Source organism: Rhinolophus sinicus, linkage group LG17, assembly GCF_036562045.2.
Source record: "Rhinolophus sinicus isolate RSC01 linkage group LG17, ASM3656204v1, whole genome shotgun sequence".
In the NCBI taxonomy this organism is placed as follows: domain Eukaryota; kingdom Metazoa; phylum Chordata; class Mammalia; order Chiroptera; family Rhinolophidae; genus Rhinolophus; species Rhinolophus sinicus.
In genome coordinates this window covers 6,077,251-6,096,127 of record NC_133766.1, presented here as the reverse complement: position 1 = coordinate 6,096,127, position 18,877 = coordinate 6,077,251, and the positions used below count along the sequence as shown (strand labels likewise).

The 18,877-nt window shown below is 37.9% G+C and overlaps 1 protein-coding gene across 1 annotated transcript in view; it reads left to right on the top strand.

Annotated features, from left to right (window-relative positions):
* The window catches only part of SLC9C2 (solute carrier family 9 member C2 (putative)), a 61,904-nt gene that overhangs the window by 14,088 nt on the left and 28,939 nt on the right, over positions 1-18,877 (top strand). Inside the window, exons 8-17 of the mRNA XM_074322251.1 lie at positions 746-845; positions 3,566-3,709; positions 6,898-7,066; positions 9,286-9,367; positions 11,889-12,055; positions 12,607-12,717; positions 15,367-15,464; positions 16,449-16,568; positions 17,713-17,911; positions 18,606-18,794. Coding sequence (XP_074178352.1) covers positions 746-845; positions 3,566-3,709; positions 6,898-7,066; positions 9,286-9,367; positions 11,889-12,055; positions 12,607-12,717; positions 15,367-15,464; positions 16,449-16,568; positions 17,713-17,911; positions 18,606-18,794 — 1,379 coding nt within the window. The remainder of the gene's footprint in view (positions 1-745; positions 846-3,565; positions 3,710-6,897; positions 7,067-9,285; positions 9,368-11,888; positions 12,056-12,606; positions 12,718-15,366; positions 15,465-16,448; positions 16,569-17,712; positions 17,912-18,605; positions 18,795-18,877) is intronic.

Here is an 18,877-nt window from a genome sequence, read left to right as displayed (position 1 = left end):
TGTGGCCCCTCTGTGCCTCTGGTCATATTATCTTTCTGCCACCTCCAGCTCTTTCCTGGTCTCTCCAAGTTCCCTTAATTTACCTACCTGTCCTTTCCCTTTGCATTCTTCCTCTATGTGGTTACTCTTCCTCTTTCTGAACTCCATCCTTTGACCTTGTCTTTAGTCACTGGCAGTCCCCTGGAGGAGGAATCAGCACTCAGTGATTCCTGCTCTGACCCTTAATAACCCATCTCTAAAATGAGAAAGTTGGGAGAGATGCTCCTGAGGTCTTTTCCAGTTCAACAGTCTAATTTACTGTGTCTCAAAATGGTGGCTGGCCCTTACCCGAGGCTAGGAGGCAGGAAAGGAGAGGTATATCTGGTATATCTGTATCTGGAAGAGAAGCAAGAGAGTGGAATAAACAATCATTTGCTAGTTTAGTCCTGAAAATTATGTGGAATTCAAATTCCTGTATCATTATTTATGGGACACTCATTCGTTTACGTGTTACCTATGGCGGCTTTTTCACGTGGAGTCGTGGCAATAGGGACCGTATGGCCTGTAAAGAAATTAGGACTAAATACTTATTACAATCTGATCCTTTACAGAAAAAGTTGGCCAACCCCCGATTTTCAGGCTTAGGCCAATTCATTGAAGCAAATTTCCAAAAAATACTGCCCTTGAGTTTCCCACCAATCCTTTGCTCAACTGAGTGTGCAGATTTGAATGCAACTCATTTCATTCATTTTTTTTTCCTCCCTAGTGGAATTTTTTGGAATGTCAGGAATGGTTGCTTTAGTCACCGTGGGACTGAATTTAGATTCCTTAAGCTTTAAACCAAGGATCAAGTTAATAATTACCAAGTAAGTCTCCTATTGTGTACATGGTATAGATTTTGTAGAAATTTAGTGCTTCAGTGGTCCTGCCTTTGTGACACTAATAAAACTCCCTTTTTATAACTTTTTCCTACCTTTTCAATTTTAATTTTACTACCAGTTATATTTGAAAAGGACTTGAGGAACCAACAATTATTGACATTAATTGATATTCCCGTGCTGAATAGTAGTATCAGTGGCTCAGAGACCATAGTGGTATTTATACAGAACTCTTTGATAAAAATTTATTTTGAGCTGTGGGAAGTGAAGAAAAATACTTTTTTCCTTTATTTCCAGCTCTTCCCATATTAGGATACTGTCATTTAAGTTCATTGTTAATGAAACCTGAATGACAGTATCCAAATATGGGAAGAGCTGGAAAAGAAAAGTAGCAGAAAGGTGCAGCTCCACCAAAACTCTTAGCTACCCTTTACAAAATGTCACACGGCCCTCTCTGGACAGAGGGAACACCATTTGCTTGTCTTCTCAGACAAATGAATTGGCCCTTCTCTGAGAAACTGTGCTGAAATATAGATTTATTTCAGAATTATTTCCCACCAAGTCATACTCTGATGTAGAAATTCTCACATTGGATGAAAGCAAATGTTAAAATGAGAAAAATAAGCCATAATCCTGAGTTTTCCCATGAAGATTCATTACTTTAATGTAAAGGACTATCCATTGCTTTGAAATTATGTCCTTTCTACTTTTATGATGTTTAAAATGTTGTTTCTTTTATGAAATTCCAGTGGTAGAAGATGGTACTTTTTAAAAATGAAATTCCAGTGATAAAAGATGGTATTTTTTGGGGGGGAGGGAAGGGGAACAAGACTTTATTGGGGAACAGTGTGTACTTCCAGGCCTTTTCTCCAAGTCAAGGTGTTGTCCTTTCAGTCTTTGTTGTGGAGAGCGCAGCTCAGCTCCAGGTCCAGTTGCCGTTTTTTCTAGTTGCAGGGGGCACAGCCCACCATCCCTTGCGGGAGTCCAACTGGCAACCTTGTGGTTGAGAGCCCACTGGCCCATGTGGGAATCGAACTGGCAGCCTTTGGAGTTAGGAGCATGGAGCTCTAACCGCCTGAGCCACCGGGCCGGCCCGGTATTTTTTTTTTATAGCTCTATTTGGCAAAATAAAAAAATTGACACCTATAACTATACTAATTTTGTGTAAATGTGAAGACACTTGACTGGTTTTTAAAATCCGGGAGCTTGGGAATAATGGATTCAAAGAACATGTACATTTTGTCTGAATTTGGACAGTTTTCTGAGCTAAGTCGTGTTGTCTGTCAGCCTCATTATAAATTACTCATTCTATTCACTCAGTTGTTTATTCTTTCACCTCATCAGCTCATCCTTGGTCAATGTCTACTATGACCTACCTAGACCTTATATCTTAGGTTTGGGCTATGAAAATAAGTCCCTTCTCAGAAGGCACTCATTGTTAAGTGGTGGATGTGTTTGTGTAAGAAGCTAATAATAAGTGTAAACAATTAATTATATGTTTGTTGGGGTCCTACGATATGTAAGACATTTTTCAGGTCCTGTGGAGATATTTAAAAAGGTATTCTGCTCAGCCAGTTAGCCCATCATTTCTGAATTTTCAGAAAACTGAGTATTGGAATTTGAGGTCCACTCATACCCTTTCCTTGTAGGAGTTCTGAAGTAATTGAATGAAGATTGGAATCAAATAGAGGGTCACACTATCTGCTTAATTGGAGTAATGCTGTATCCGAAAACGTAGTTTATAACTGCAGCTAAAATGAGGTTTCCTAATGCTTCTTTCCAAATGTAGAACTTCAGACCCACCTACAGGGACACTGGTTTGTGGGACAGACACAGCCACCCAGTCAGCAGAAGGGGAAGTCCCAATAGAGGGTCCAAGAGGAGATGTGGCTTGGGATCTGTCTGTAGAGGTCAGACCTGGCCGTGACCTAGGTGTGTTACCACATGAAACCAGAACGGCCCCATGGCCTAACCTCAGTGCTCTGGTATGCTCAGTAAGAATCTCTGGGATGGGGCCAGGCATGTAGATTTTTAGAAAGCAATCTGGGTGATTCTTCATGCTCTTCTCTGCTTAAGCACGTGGTGGAGTTGATGAAGGGCACGGTGGGGATGCAGAGGAGGGTCGCTTCCAGAGGGTGCGTAGGAAGGTTTTGTGAAGAACACAGGATTAGAGTTAGGCTCGCAAGGTGTTTCGGAATTCAGTAAATGGGAAAGCAGACAGGAGAGAGGTTCAAGGGAAGGGACTCTGATGCAGACCACAAAGGAAGAAGTCATGCAGAGGGCACGGAGGTGATCCGGTCAGCCATCACAAAGTCAAGCTTAACCTGGCGGCTCCTTGCAGCAAGCCCGGCTCTGGGTGTAGCTGTGGCAGGCCCGACCGTTGATATGCTGCCAGCTAATCTCACTGCCACTGCCACGTCGCCAGCCTGAGGGTGAGGGCTGCGGATCCTCACTTTTCCGCCTTGCTCTTACTGTTCTGCTGAGAGAGGCAGCCCATGGTATTGGTGTGATGAGGGTATTGGGGAATATGGAACTGGGTGTATTTCAGTTCCAACAAAATACTTTTAAATGTTGATTGTAGCAGTGATGGAAGCAAGGACCTCTGCTAAGACAAGAATGGCAGATATGTGAGACACTATTTTGTGTGAAAAGGGAACTATTTAAAAAAACACATTGCTAAAATGTGATTTCCATTCTCTTCATCCTAGGTTCCTAATAATGTTTTCATCCATGTTCCAACATTTAATATACACTTTCTTTGGCATTGTAATTGGATGTGGAGAAACCAAATATTTTAGAGCGCACACTGTAGTTTTCATTTTAATCTTATTTGCAACAGTGAATATTGTCAGGTAAGAATTGTATTTTAAAGTTTTCTTACTGGTCCTAGGTTCTCAAGCCCATAATGACAATTGGGAAACAGTGGGTTACAGCGAAAGAGAGCCCTGGGCGTGCAGTCAGAAAGCCTGGGTGGTTGTCAAGGTCCTGACAATAGCTTGCTGTGCCATGAGGGGTGTGTGTGTGTATTTACTCTTCAAGATTTCATCTATAAAATCAGAAGGGGCAGCACATCAGCATCAGCGTAACCCATGTGATTGATAGAAATGCAAATTCATGGGCCCATCCCAATTTATGGGGTTCAATCTCGAGATTCACAGAACTGTTTCAACATGCTTGTTAAAGTTGGAGTACCCCTGGACCAGATTAATGGCTCCTAACGTTTTTGTTGACTTTCATTATCATGTATTATCATCATATGAAGGTATGACAATTAAGTTCGTGAACTTGTGGCAACGATGTTACTAACCTTTTTTTTTTGACATCAGAGGGATTATTCATTATGAATTTGTACCAACTGGACAAACAGTTAACCAAGTTAACTATTTGGAAGGGCTGAAAAAGCAGCGTGAAAAAGTTAGACCACCTGAACTTTTTGCCAACAATTCATGGCTCTTGCATCACGACAATGCACCAGCTCACACAGCACTGTCTGTGAGGGAGTTTTTAGCCAGTAAACAAATAACTGTATTGGAACACCCTCCCTACTCACCTGATCTGGCCCCCAATGACTTCTTTCTTTACCTGAAGATAAAGGAAATACTGAAAAGAAGACATTTTGATGACATTCAGGACATCAAGGGTAATACCACGACAGCTCTAATGGCCATTCCAGAAAGAGTTCCAAAATTGCTTTGAAGGGTGGACTAGGCGCTAGCATAGGTGCATAGCTTCCCAAGGGGAGTACTTTGAAGGTGACCGTAGTGATAGTCAGCAATGAGGCATGCAGCACTTTTTCCAGGATGAGTTCGCAAACTTAATTGTCCGACCTCATAGCTATGATAAAGCCATTTATTAAGCACTTACCATGTACATTATGCCGTTAATATTCATACAACCCTATAAGGTAGGTGTCATTTCATCATTTCACAGATGAAGCATGGAGAGGTTAAAAACTTGCCTAGAGTCACCCAACTTGTAAGGGCAGAGTTGGGATTTAAACTTGACTCCCATGAGCGTGCTTTTTCTAGAATGCCATTGCACACTCGTGGTCGTTGTGTCTCCCGTAAGAATTTAGGACAGTGTCTTTGCAAAACATTGTCATTTCCACTCAGGGTAGGCCTAGCCAAGGGCACTCACTTTCTAAGATGTTCTCCTGGAATGTGGCTTCTGCCGCCTCTGAAGCCACTGCAGGCAACTCAGGTAGTCATTCGCACACAGAAGGATGTGTATATAATTTCCATTTCTTCACACCATGGGAGCTCGTGTGCAGGTTGAAGAAAGATGCATGGTTTTTTTTGCATGTGGTTTGACTCAGCTACACATCCATGATCTCATCTCATCTTCATTACAACACTAGGAGATAAGAATTATTCTATCTTATAGATAAAGAAACTGGCCAAAAAAAGGTGAGGTACCTTGCCCAAGTTCAAATGGCTAGTGGGTACCAGAGATATTGTGTGAACTTATGCTTCCACCTCGCCAGAAGAAATGCTTTAATGGAGAGCGTCATCCTAAGGGGCCCTTAGACTGTAGGTGGCCTTCCTGTAGAGACTTGTTGAGAAGGACATTTCAGAGAGGATGAAGCAAACAAAGGCCTGGGTATAAGAATCGTCACTAACATATTGAACACTGACCACATTCACAGCCTCATTCTAAACCCTATATATGGTGCCTCGTTTAATAATTGAATCTTCATAATAATCCTTTGAGGCAAGTACAGTTATCATCATCATCTCTATTTTACAGAAGAAGAATTAGAGAGATTAAGTAATGTGCTGAAGTTTACGTAGTTACTAAAGGAAGCCTAAATTTGAACCCAGGTAGACTTACTCCAGAACCTTCGATCTACTCCTCCATTTTTTTTATATCAGGAAACAACACAAGTTGTTGTATTTTGGCTGGACTCATGGAATTTTGGAGAAATATGATTTAGTAAGACTGGAAAGGTTGGGAAGAATTGCTTTGCAAAAGGCTTAAATACAAGGCAGAGAAGGTTGCCCAAATTAATTATATACATTATAGATGGTAATTGTAGGTTTTTCTGTTTCTTAATGACAGGAACTCTCTAAACTGTCTTGTGAAATTCCAGCTTAGCAACTGACACACAATATATTTTTTGTTTCTGAGAACATGGCAGTTTTATTTCTGCTGAAATCTTATTTGAAGGACATTACTGAAATTTTTTTGGCGCAGATCCCCTAAAGACGGAATGTAAATTTTGTCACAGGGTCTTATAGAAAAATGATCTGTAGAGAAATAAGGTGCAAATGGAAATTATTTGTGGCATTTAATGTATGATTCTTGTGGGAACTCAAGAGAAATTTGGTTGGGCTACCCTGTTTACCCAAAAATAAGACCTAGTTGGACAATCAGCTCTAATGTGTCTTTTGGAGCAAAAACTAATATGAGACCCAGTACTATACTATATTATATTGTAGTATAGTACAGTATAGTATAGTATAGTATAGTATAGTATAGTATAGTATAGTATAGTATAGTATAGTATATATAGTGTAGTAATCTGGTCTTCTATTATAGTAAAATAAGACCCGGTCTTATGTTAATTTTTGCTCCAAAAGACTCATTAGAGCCGATTGTCCGGCTAGGTCTTATTTTCAGGGAAATACGGTAAGTTTGTTAATGTGTTTACAATAATTTTACTTTCTGGCCATGATCTGCAGTCCTCTGGCCTAATTTCTGAATACAGTCATGGCCTTTCAGGGAATCGATTAACTGATTGATATTATTTGAGGAAGTTTCCCTACAGGAATTTACTAACAAAATCCAAGCAGTACACCCTGGTGTAAATGATCATTCCTTATATTTGTATAGAACTTCTAGCATTATTTTTCAAGATTTGAATATTATGTGCAAGATAGTAGATTTGGTTAGTTCCAGAAAGTTTGAACAACGTATCAAAAAACTAGATTGTCTTCTCTTTCCCGAAAAATTTTACATGAAATTTAGTATTTAGTATATAGTTCCAACCATGAATCACATTCATACATAAGGTGTGATTTAAATGCTTTTCTCCCCACAGATTGGTTACTACTGTGTTAGTGAGTCCTATTCTGATGTATTCGACTTATGAGTATAATTGGAGATGGGGAGCTGTGATAGCATGGTCTGGAATTAAAGGCGTTTTTAACTTGCTCTTGACTCCTGATGTTTATAATCTGGCTGAACAAAAAATAGAGTCGCCACAAATGGTAGGCAAAAATCATGTCTCATGATTATTCATATTTACTTATTCATTGTATTTACTTTGTAGCACTTGTCCTGGTACCCGATAACACATTTAACCTTTTTTTAAAATTGGATTCGAAAAATACTTTTTTTTAAGTAGGAAGGAAATTTTAGAGGAAAGTTTATTGACAATGTGAAAGGGACCAGCAGTCAAGTAAAGTTTACAGACTTGGGAACTGGGTCGACTTGGGGTCGAATCCTGGCTCCGCCTTTCACAGGCTGTGTGATCTTTGGTGAGTTTCCTAGATTTGTGGAACTTAAATTTCCAGTTGAGGATTTGAGCTGATGCTTAGTAAAATACCTGACATTTAGTAAATGCTTAGTAAATGTTATTGAGCATATAAATGCTACTGCCCAATAGCTGTCAGAAATCATAAAAAGCAAAACCCTATCTACGACATTCCAATTCCTATAGCTAGTAGAGCAAAAACTGAAGTGCTAGTTCAATATACTAAAGGAAGAAAGATTTTTTTAAATGTTTGAACTAAGGATCTAATTATATTGATGTCTTTAGGGCTAATTTTTAAAAATTAATTTCTTTAAAAAGTTTGACTGAAGACTACATTATCTTATTGAAAAACAAAACTTGGTTTTCTTTCCACTTTCTCTCAAAGCCCTTATCCCATGGGCTAGCCGGTGGGCTATCTGGTGGTGGAAGCATCTGTGGTACTAAGAATCTAGGAATGATTGCAAGAGCCCAGTGGATCTGCTGACAGTTTTAGGGTACCATGTCATTTGTGACAGTTCTGTGTGAGCTAGCTGGAGAAGTTGCTAGAAGGTTCTAGAAATCCTCAGGAAACTCCCACCACCTCCCAGTCAGGTGAATCCCAAACCTGCCCCTGGGAAGGATAAAAGCACTTGAATAATGTAAACTAAGAACACCTGCCCACCTCCCAAGAAACTTCAATCTGGAGGTAGATATACAGAGGTTCCTGATATTATCCAATTTCCAGCTCAGGATTTTCTCTAGTTTGCTATTTTGCTCCTGTCCTAGAAGGCCCCAGGAGTTCAGTTTTTTTTCAAATAGCTTCTTTTTGTGAGCAACTATCACCCTCTGCTTCTTGCATGTGCAGAAATCAAAACAGAGAAGAGCATGTTAGGGAACGAACTCAGGTGCCCTAACTCCCAAAAAGGGAGTGCTTTTGTGTGTGCTTTTTTGTGTGTGCTTTTTTTGTTGTTTGTATTAATGGAGTATATCGTATCCTTTCCTGTCTTTCCTGAGGATTTACACTTTATATCTGTGGGCGTGATCTGGGAATTAATTTGGAATTCAAACAAACCTGTGGTTTTGCCAAGACTGTGGGTCTTTTCATGCTTGAAAGGAAAAGTGTAATAACCAACATCTGAGCTCCTTCAGTTTTCTTTTATGCAAGGAATTGGCCTAAAACTAATCAATGAAACATTAACTCACATCTGACTATCATTTTACATTGTTTCCCACATGTGTTTGACGTTACGAATCCCTCTGGCTCCACCCCAGACCGACAGAATCAGAATCCATGGGGAAGCCTGGGAGCCAGTGTCTTTAAGAAACACTTCAGGTGCTTTATGCTGTCAGTCAAGTTTGGGAAACGCTCTCCGGAGGACATATTGCAATTAACTCCATTTTTCAATGAGGAACACCGAGGCTCAGAGTGGTTGACTGGCCCCAAATTCCATGGGTGATAAATGGCAGAGCCACCAGCTCCAAATGCGGTTGTGTTTCTGCTTTGGCGTGGCACCTCCACACGCCACCAGAGCTCCCACCTGCTTCTACGGCGCCTCTTGTCCAGTTGCAGCAAAATGCTTGTGGCAGGTGCATTTCCCTCCCCCACCTGTGGTCTCTGCTGCCTGCCGTTGCCGGGGTCTCTCCCCCACCGGTCTGTGATGGCCCCCACCTTGCTGGTTTTGCATGGCTGCTGCTGAAAGCTGTGGAGTGCTCTCCTCTCAGCGTTCCTGTCCCTCCCAGAAATGACAAAATCTTTTTTTTTTTTTTCTCATCCACATTGACAACTCATTTCTGCCTCAGTATATTATATCCAATCAGTTTTCACAAAGCCATCCTTTTGCCTCAATTTATTTTTCAGAGGCAGGATTTAAAAATGTAGATTAAGAATTTCGTGGGTGGTTAATTGAACAATGATTCCCTTTGGAGAACTTATTAATGTTTTGGTTCTAACTATTTGTGCGTTTTGTTTTATAGTTTATATTGTATGTACAAGTGGTTTCATTAATGACTATGGGAATAAATTCATACATGATGACTCATTTTGCCAGGACATTAGGTAACGTATATCTACCTTCCATTAATTAACTGGGGAGAATAATGCAGATAGATGATATTTATGCACAAATATGATCAAATCACAAATAAACACATGGTCAATAGAGAAATCCACGATAAGCTAATCGGTGGCAGTGGGGCCCAGATAGGAGGGAGAGAGCGGGGTGGGGTTACACCAGGTCAGCGTAGGGCCTTAGCATAGTCCTGTATCCCATGACCCTGTCTTCAGCTTTGCTGGTGCAGAGAACTGATTCTGTCATGGTCTCTAACTGATCAGACTGCTGGAGACGTGCATATACGGCACTCACAGAAGAATATGGATAAAGCAGAAAATCAAATTATTAATGTATAATGAGGATTATTTCTTTCTATGTCTGAAATAATTGTGATCATTATTCAGCGTATTCACCTCGAAATACCAATTTCCTTGATAAACCATTGGTAATCAGAATGTTTCTGCGTAAGTAAGCTTGGAACTAATGAGAGGTCGACGGAAGCTAGAAGGAGAAGGTAGAAGGACTGTGGAAGGAGAGTTCTTCTAAACAGGGAGACACCCGGTGAATTTACCCCGTCCTACCCACAAGAGACATCACCTCTGCTGATGTCTTCTCACAGTCCTGCCTGTGCCTGAAACCGTGCCCCATCACCACCATTGCAGAACTTCCTGTGGCAGCTCCAATACGGAAACAGGGCTAGGAAATGGGGCAGATTTGGGGCAGCTCTCCCCTTTCCCCAGTTATGGGTACGCTCTCGTTTGCAGTGACACGGTGTGCTTGGGTCAGCAGAAGCCTACACTGGAGCATGAGTGAAGTTCATTTGATCTCTGAAGGTCTGCCCTTCCCCTCCCAGGCCTGCTCTGCTCTCTTTGCTTAGGACATAACATCTGGGTTTCTCCCATGCTCCCTTTCTTGTGATTCCGCTTCCTAAGCTACTCAAAGACAAGATCAAGGGGTTTAATTATACTATCATGGTAATGTTTTCTCCTTCTCTTATTCTTCCATTACAAAATGTTTATTGTGTTAACCAGACCACAGGATGTTCGTTTGGAAACAAAAATATGTGGCAAGCTTTATCCTCTCAGAATCAATGCTCGTCCTTTCTAGAAATACTGCATGGCACACGTTTATCAGGCACTTCCTGGAACTGGCTTTTTAAGTAAGAATTCCAAACCAACTTCTTCCATCTGGTCTAATGCTTTAAGGTGGTGGCTCCTCACTCTCTTCCAGGATCGTCTTCAACACAGGGAGTCCATTAAAATGTAGCAGGTGCCACCAGGTGGTCTGCTTAGGCACAGCGGGCCAGAAAGTGGCTTCTGCCCCATCATATGGGTAGGATGGCATTAGGCAAATGAATGAGCTTTCTACTTGTGTTGTCTCAGCCACAGGAATTTTAAACCCAAAGCTGACACCTCCTAACTCTTCAGCTCGCTGTCAAATGCATCCTTGCTGGGGACCAGAGAGAACAAAGAGGGATATGCCTCTAGGCCTTTCTGAATCCCCAGAATTTTAGACAGCACTGTTGCACACGGTGTCCCTTAGAGAGTGCAAAGAACTTAAACGGAAACATCTAGAACCCATTTTAACTCTTTGTGAGACATTTCATATGCAGTTACGAAGAGAAAACCATTCTTTGGAGGCAGCGTTTCGAGTGAGTTGGCTAAGCTCGCTATTTAAATTCCTCTTTTTGGTAAGTGAGCCTCATAGCTGTAGCTTTAAATTCATACCTCAAGAAAATACAAGCTGCTACAAGTTTTGGACATGGAGGTTTGCTAGCCAGGCCAGAGAGATGTTAAATTTAAGAGATCGCCATTGCAGTGGCCTTTAAATTGTATTGTGTATAAGAATCAGTTGACAAATGGAAATTTTCTTATCAAGTGCACACATGTTTAAGAGTGAAACATTATGTTTCTGACAGAAAGTTGGTTGTGTGGTTGGACGTACATGTGAATCTGTGTTGGGGGAGTGAAAAAAAAAAAGAATCCGTTGGAGAACTTGTTAAAATGCAAATTCTCAAGCCAATCTGATTCTCCAGATATGGAGTAGAGCCCAGGAATTTGCATCATTTAATAAGCAGCCCTTCTACCTGTAGAAGAAATACAGGGAGTTCTCCACACTTTGAGAAATACCCATTGGGTGTCTTGAAATAGTGAGTCATGTCTCTAGCTATAGGGAATGAAAGGAAACTGATAAAACATTCCTTTTTTTTTTTTTTTTTTAGATTTCTACATATATATAATTAAATTTATTGGGGTGACATTGGTTAGTAAAATTGTATAGGTTTCAAGTGTACATTTCTATAAAACATTTTTCGTAGTTGGGTCAGATCAAGTTAAGCTGTAGAGCCAGAAGGAAACAGAGAGTTGGGTAATTTCCTAGAAAATTCTGGACAAAATGTCCTTGCTCTAAGCACTCTGGTTTGGCTCTGCAGGTGATGCCAAGATTCCACTACATCATGTGACATTTTTGTTTCCCCTCACAATCTTCAGTGTATTCTGTTAAGGTTCCTGCTTTCCTCCGTTACAGGTTTGTGTACCATTTCTCTTCCGAGACAAGTGGCCATGCTCAATGCCATTAAACACATACAGGAGATAATACAGAACACAATAACTTTATTTAAAACAGAGAAAATTTTGACAAATGTTAACTGGACCTTAGTAGAAGAAAAAACGAAGATTAGATACAGCATTCCTGTGAGTCCTTCTTTCTTTCCCTGGGTCTGCCTCTCTTGCTTTCGTTTATTATAAAAAACTTGATTCTGCTAATTAACTGTCAGAAAATTTGGGAGAGGTGTATTTACTAGCTTTGCTATCTCGGTTAAAAGACTTCGTTGAATTCTGTCTCGGACAAGGTCATGGTGATCTCACCTTGTTTGCCAAATACAGGAGAATTTATGTTTTTACAGATGGGTTGGTTGAGTAACTATGAATGGATTCTGCCATGACTAATATTCTAACCTGTGGCGATGTCTCTCTGGATAAGGCTTATAAAAAAACAGAAAACACAGGCTGCTTCAGAGAGCAGTCAAGCGTAGACAGCTTGGGGGAAGAATTCCACCTGTAAATAAATACTAGTTACTTTGCCACAACTGAAAGCAACATTTCTTACATGGAGAACGTTAGCCACTTACACGAGTACATGGCTCTTCATTTTAATAATTCTGATTTGAATTATTTGAAGCATTTGACAGCTCCTAATCATTTTTACTGATTTTTAACTTTATCTCTGCATGCTTTTAAAACAGCCTGATGCTCGTCAGTTTTACAACATTTCCCGTGATGGCACCGGGCAGGAGTCTACAACAGATGATGCTTTAATAGAAGAAGCCAGATTGCATATAGCTATGATACAAATGGTTGGTACTGTTCACATAATCTGCTTTCTTTCTTTTTTATTCTTGCAATACTTTTAATTCTTACATATGGTTTTCAGGTGACTAGAAAGAAATATTTTCCCCATTTTTTGATAGTCTATTGGTTGTTAAAATTTATGTCTGATTTATGAAAATTAAAAAATGAAAATGAAAAATCTCATAGGCTTTAAGTTCAAGTAACAAATCTTATTCTAAGTCTAGTAGATTTTAGCAGTTCACTTTTCAGGGGTCTTTGAATAACATTTGGTGCCATTTACATGTTTAGTTAAACGTCTTCATAATATTTGAAACTGCTTTTATAAACTGAACATATTTGAGTTCCTTTTATACAAAATTCTCTCAAGTATTTATTAATTCTTATAAATCTAATAAGTTAAAATAAGTCTAATGAATCAAAATTGTTTTAAAATATTTCAGATTCAATATTCAAATGTTCTAATATAAACATAGGACGATTACTAGGTAATGAAATTTAAATCAACTTATCAAATCACACATTTTAAATTGGAGTTATATTCTAATCAGACAAATTTTACTCAACATTACAAGGATATGAAATACTCATTATGCCGAGTCCTTTTTAACTTCAATTTTAAAACTCATTATTGTGGAAATTTTCTCACATGTACAAAAGTAGATAGAATAGTGTAATGAACCCCCATTATCCATCACCCAGCCTTAAAAACCATCCACACCTAACCAAACCTGCTCCATCTGCACTCACATTCACCCCCACCTTTCATATTATTTTGAAGCAAATCCCAGATATCCTATCATTATTTCATCTTAAATATTTCAGTATATATCTCTACATTTTAATTTCTTTTTAAAAACACAGTAAAATACTAACTTGTGACCTGAATTTAATAATTCCTTAATAACATCAAGTATTGAGTCAATGATCAAATTTCCAGTTGTCTCATAAATGTGATCAACACGTATCTTAACAGTTTACATTTTTTAATTGGATTCCAATAAAGTTAGCACATTGCAATTAATGGATATGTCATTTAAGTGTCTTTTAATCTATAAATTCCTTCTTCTTTCATTTTTTTCTGTTAAAGAACACATTTCTTCTTAATAAAAAATATTAATATTATGTTTTCATTCTTTTAAATGTTTCTCTACTTAATTTAAAATATTCTCAGAGTTTGAAAGGCTCTTATCCAGAGCAGTGAAATATAGTCACGAATTCTTTGTAGAGTCTCCTATTAAGATGTGGTGTCTGTATTCCTCCCCCATAACTTTGGGCTGTTCTTGTGAATTGTTTTGACCACTAAAATGTGCGAAAGGTGATTTGGGAAATGTTCTGGAGCCTAGCCTTGGGGAAGATTAGCAGCTTCCACAATGAGTACATTATAAACAATGTGTACATTTATAAAGTACATGGTCAGCATGTGAGGAAGGAAGTAATCCCAGGAGGTAACTTTATCTTCTAAGTTTAATATCAGTGGCACCTAAGAGGTGTGACTTTGCTCGTAATTTATTTTAGGGGGTAGAGATTCGGTTGACACAAGAATACTGTCTAGTTATATCTGTAAGATGTTTTATGTAAGCCTCATGGCTTACATAAAAAAAATATATAGTAGATACATAAAAGATAAAGGAATTAAAGTATGCCACTACAAAAATAAATAACAAAGGAAGACGGCAAGAGAAGAAAGGAACAAAGGAGCTAAAAAGCATAAACAAAATGGCAATAGTAAGTCCTTATCTACCAAGCATTACTTTAAATGTAAATGGACTAAATCCTCCAATCAAAAGACAAAGTGCCTGAATGGATAAAAAAAAACACCAAGATCCAACTATATGCTGCTTGTAAGAGACTCACTTAAGCTTTAAGAACACATGTAGGCTGAAAAGTGATGGACTGGAGAAAGATAAGCCATGTAATGGTAACCAAAAGAGAGCAGGAGTGCCTATATTTATATCAAATAAAACAGGGTTGAAGTCAAAATTGGTCACAAGAGACTAAAAAGGTCACTATAGTGGGTAGATGTTGGTCAAAGTGGAAACTTTCAGTCATAAAGTGAATTAGTTCTGGGGGGGTCTAATATACAGTATAGTGACTAGCTTTAACAATATTGTGTTACATACTTGGATGTTACAAGGAGAGTGAATCTTAAATATTCTCAGCACACACAATAAAACTGTAATTATGTGAGGTGATGCATGTGTTTCTAACATTATTGCGGTAATTATTTTACAAAATATATGTATATCAAATCATCATGTTGTATGCCTAAAATTTATACAATGTTATATGTCAACTATACCTCAATAAACCTAGAAAAAAGTTTTTAAAAAGGACACATTTACTTTTCTTTCCTGGTAGTTCATTTTGAGGCTGACATGCTATTTATATTACTAAAGTAAACTCTTTGAGTCATATAGATTTTGAATTTCCTGAAGCTAGGAACCTTTGTATCTTTTAAAACTTTCAGGGCAGTACTTTGCAAAAAAATAAATACTCAGTAAATACTTAAACTGAATAAAATTTATTGCCTGCTATAGCATTATTTTGGGTAGAAGTATATTTTCATATATTAACTTCAATAATAATAGTCAACCAAAGTTCATTACATATATGTTTTGGTTCTTTGTAATTTTTATTTAAAATTATATGTTTAGAGTAGCTTTGAAAAACAGTGTAAAGATGGAATCCTTGATGTAGAGGCAGCTCGGATATTAATTGGTGCAACCAAAAGCTATTGCCCCATCCAAGGAAAGTAAGTATAATATATCTTTGATTGATATTTCCAAAATTGAATGGGTATGTGATAAGGAATGAATGCACTGAAAGTTAAATGTCCAGATTGATCAATCTTTTTATCTTGTCTATCTTCATCTACCTGTCCGTTCATCCATCCATCCATCCACTTCCTATTTAACTTGTTTACATTTTTTTCCCCAAAGGTTTATAACCTTGGTGACATTAGGAGATTCTGGAGGAAGTTCTGATTACAGTATAATTAGATAAGAGACTAGGGGAGCCATGAAAGAAAACCCATATAATTTCATTCAGTTACTGTTATAATTATTTTGTCTTTATTTAATATTCACTAAATTCCTGGGAAGGGGAAGTGGGGAAGCCTGGAGCCTGCCATTAGATTAGACTGCTCCCTGGGGTGCAGCAGGCTCTGGAGTGATTGGCCCACCTGATGGCCCACCTGATGGTGTTGGTAGATGCAGTTCAGTCTGGTGGGAAAAGCTCCATATTTCAGAGATTCATTGATATCTAGTCACAGTCCTGGCAAACATTGGATAATGGATGATGGGGCAGCAAGGATGAGAGATCCTGCCTGGGTGACAGTTCACGTTTCAGCAGCCTGGCAATCTATCTGGGAGATCGAGTTCCTACACAGTTTGGGAAGCGTAAGGCCTTCAGGCCTTTGGAGACGCTTGGGCTAGGCAAGGCATAACAAAGGGAAGCTTGATTCCAAACCCGAAAGAATTGGTCTGGAGAAGCTTCAATTATGTTCTACCTCAGGTCAGGAAGGGTTCCAGGAACAGAGGCAGCAGGAGTCTCCTGCTAAAAATGTTCCTGTACCATGAGCATGAGTGGGTAGGCGGATGGATACAGAGGCTCACAACTAAGCATGTTTAATACACCCACATTACACTTATATTTAGCATAAATTTCCATTGTATATTACCCCAAACTATAGCACTTGCTTTTCACTATAACATATATCTATATTTTTCTCTGTTAGATTCATGAGTATCTATGATGTTTTTACTTATGTAAAAGCGAGAAGTTGGCTTATGAAGTTTAAAAACATGTTAACTTTCATGGAATATCATAAAGATGAGTCATTTTTTATTCTACCGTGGTAAGTCTTGTGAACCTTTAATAACAGTGTGTTGGAAAATACGACCTTTTCTACATAGTCAGAGTAGATGACCTTGATTTGCCTTAGTAAGAGCAAACTCATACTATGGTCAACTCTTACTGATTGAGTGCCGAAGGAGCAGAGTGCGTGCTCCTTTCTCGCCATTCGGTTTCAGCAACTTCATTCACATCTGTATTAGAGAGTGGGAAGGAAGGAGACAAGGATGTCATATCTGGATTCTTCAAGTTTTCATTGCCATGTCTTAGGGTCATGTTACACACGGGGCAGCCCACAGATTCTGGTATTCTCCCGGGTATAACACCGGGCAGGGTGAGAAATACCAAACTCGTGGATTAGATCCAGCTTTCAGCTTAATTTCATCTGTGCCATAGGGTGGTTCTGTTGATGTTTGTAATTGGGAAAAACATAACATGGCATTAATAATACCTATAACCTACTTTCCAAAGTATCACAAGATACAGATTTTATTTCACTTGGGTATGTTCTTTGTTATGTAAGTTGTGCACTTACATGCTTTTGAGAGCAGGAAGACAAGATTTTTCTACTAATAGAGTATGTCAAAATGAGAAGATACTGGGAGCATTGAAACGACTAAATTTTAAGTGGGAGATAACGTACCTTTCATAACAAGTTTTGATAATTTTTTACTTTCTTCCATTTATTAAGTTTAAAAAGAAATATATAAAAAATAAAACCCTAGGGATAGTCTCTTTTCGTTCAGCTCTACTTTTGATGGATTGAAAAACTTTAAAGATACGTCATAGTAATTATAGATTATTTTTTTCCTGTTTTTAATTTTAAACAATGCTGATGTTTTCCTCTAAATTTGTTTTTTGCTTTCAGTGTACGAATCTTTGCACTGTTTCCTATGTATTATTGCTTCGATTTAAAAATTCTCCCCATCCCTGATATAGATTAATAAGAGCCATATTTTTATCTTTCTCCATTATGACTTTTATATACAGAAAGTATGTTTTAGATTTTTGCTTATCTATTGTTTTATATTATTTATATTTTCTTCAAATTAATGTGACTGGTTTGTTTAAGCACATGTTGAATTTCACATCTTAATTGTTATGCTTTTAAAGTGATCTGACATTCTCTTTGATCTCTCCTTTTTTAGGAAAAATAAATTTCTCGTATTTGCATATCACGTTGTATTTTCAGAAGAATTTGAATACACAGGACATATTATATCATTCCTGTACATTTATCCTATGATACTTCATCTATGGCCAATGGCAAGAAAATTAAATGTGTTGTCACTGATATTAGTAAACCACTATTTTGTCTTTTTGTATGTATTACAGTCAGCATTGAAGGTACTGTTTAAAATAGAAATGTATCCTATAAAAAGAACAATTCAGATATTGTGAATTTATTTTTGTCATATTTTTGAAGTGACTTGATACAAAAACCATTTCCTCTAACAGTTGATAGAATCCTAGAATTTAGTAATCTTTGAATTTTCTGGGTTCAATAATGAAATCAGTATAATAGTCACGGTCTTGGATATCAGATAAGTATCATCATAAAAGTGGAGAGTCTCAAAGATCAGGTAAAGAAACCTAAAAATCCAGACTTGGCGTGTCCCACAAATACTCTCTGTAATGATGCCAAAAAATAAGTAAGTGAATAAAAGCAAATTATTTTGCTAGGTCATCATCATAACAGGAGAACTACTTTGTACTTCAAAGATGATTTATCAGCATTGCCGTTTTCATTCTATAATTATTATTAATAGTATAGCAATAAACCTGTTTATTGCTATTTTCCATGGCTAGGTTTTGGCATTCCAGCTTCATTATCAATTGTATATTTTGAATCAGATTATGACTTTTGATGTTGGATATTAAAAATAATTTTTTGGGATTCCCAATGAATAACCTAAAACCCAACTTTTGGAATATAACTCATTTGTAGTTGAGGATTTAACTTAATTTTTAAGATTCTTTCCCGCCACATCACTGTATCGATGCTATGAAATGACATATGTTCCATTTGTTTTCTAAACAGATACTAATTTTGAAAAAGAGGTATTTTCACCAACATTGGAATACTGTGGAATTTGTTATCATGCTCATTGGAATTGTTGATGTCTTTTGTATATATTTTGTCAAATTGAGACCGGAAAAGTTGGTTCTTATTCAGATTACAGTAATAATAGGATATTTAAGAATAATTAGGTTTATTCCTCTCATCAAGGTATGAAGCTTCACATTTTAAAATATTGTTGTTGTTGTTTTTTGTTTTGTTTTTTCCTACACTGTTGGTTAAATGTGTTAAGA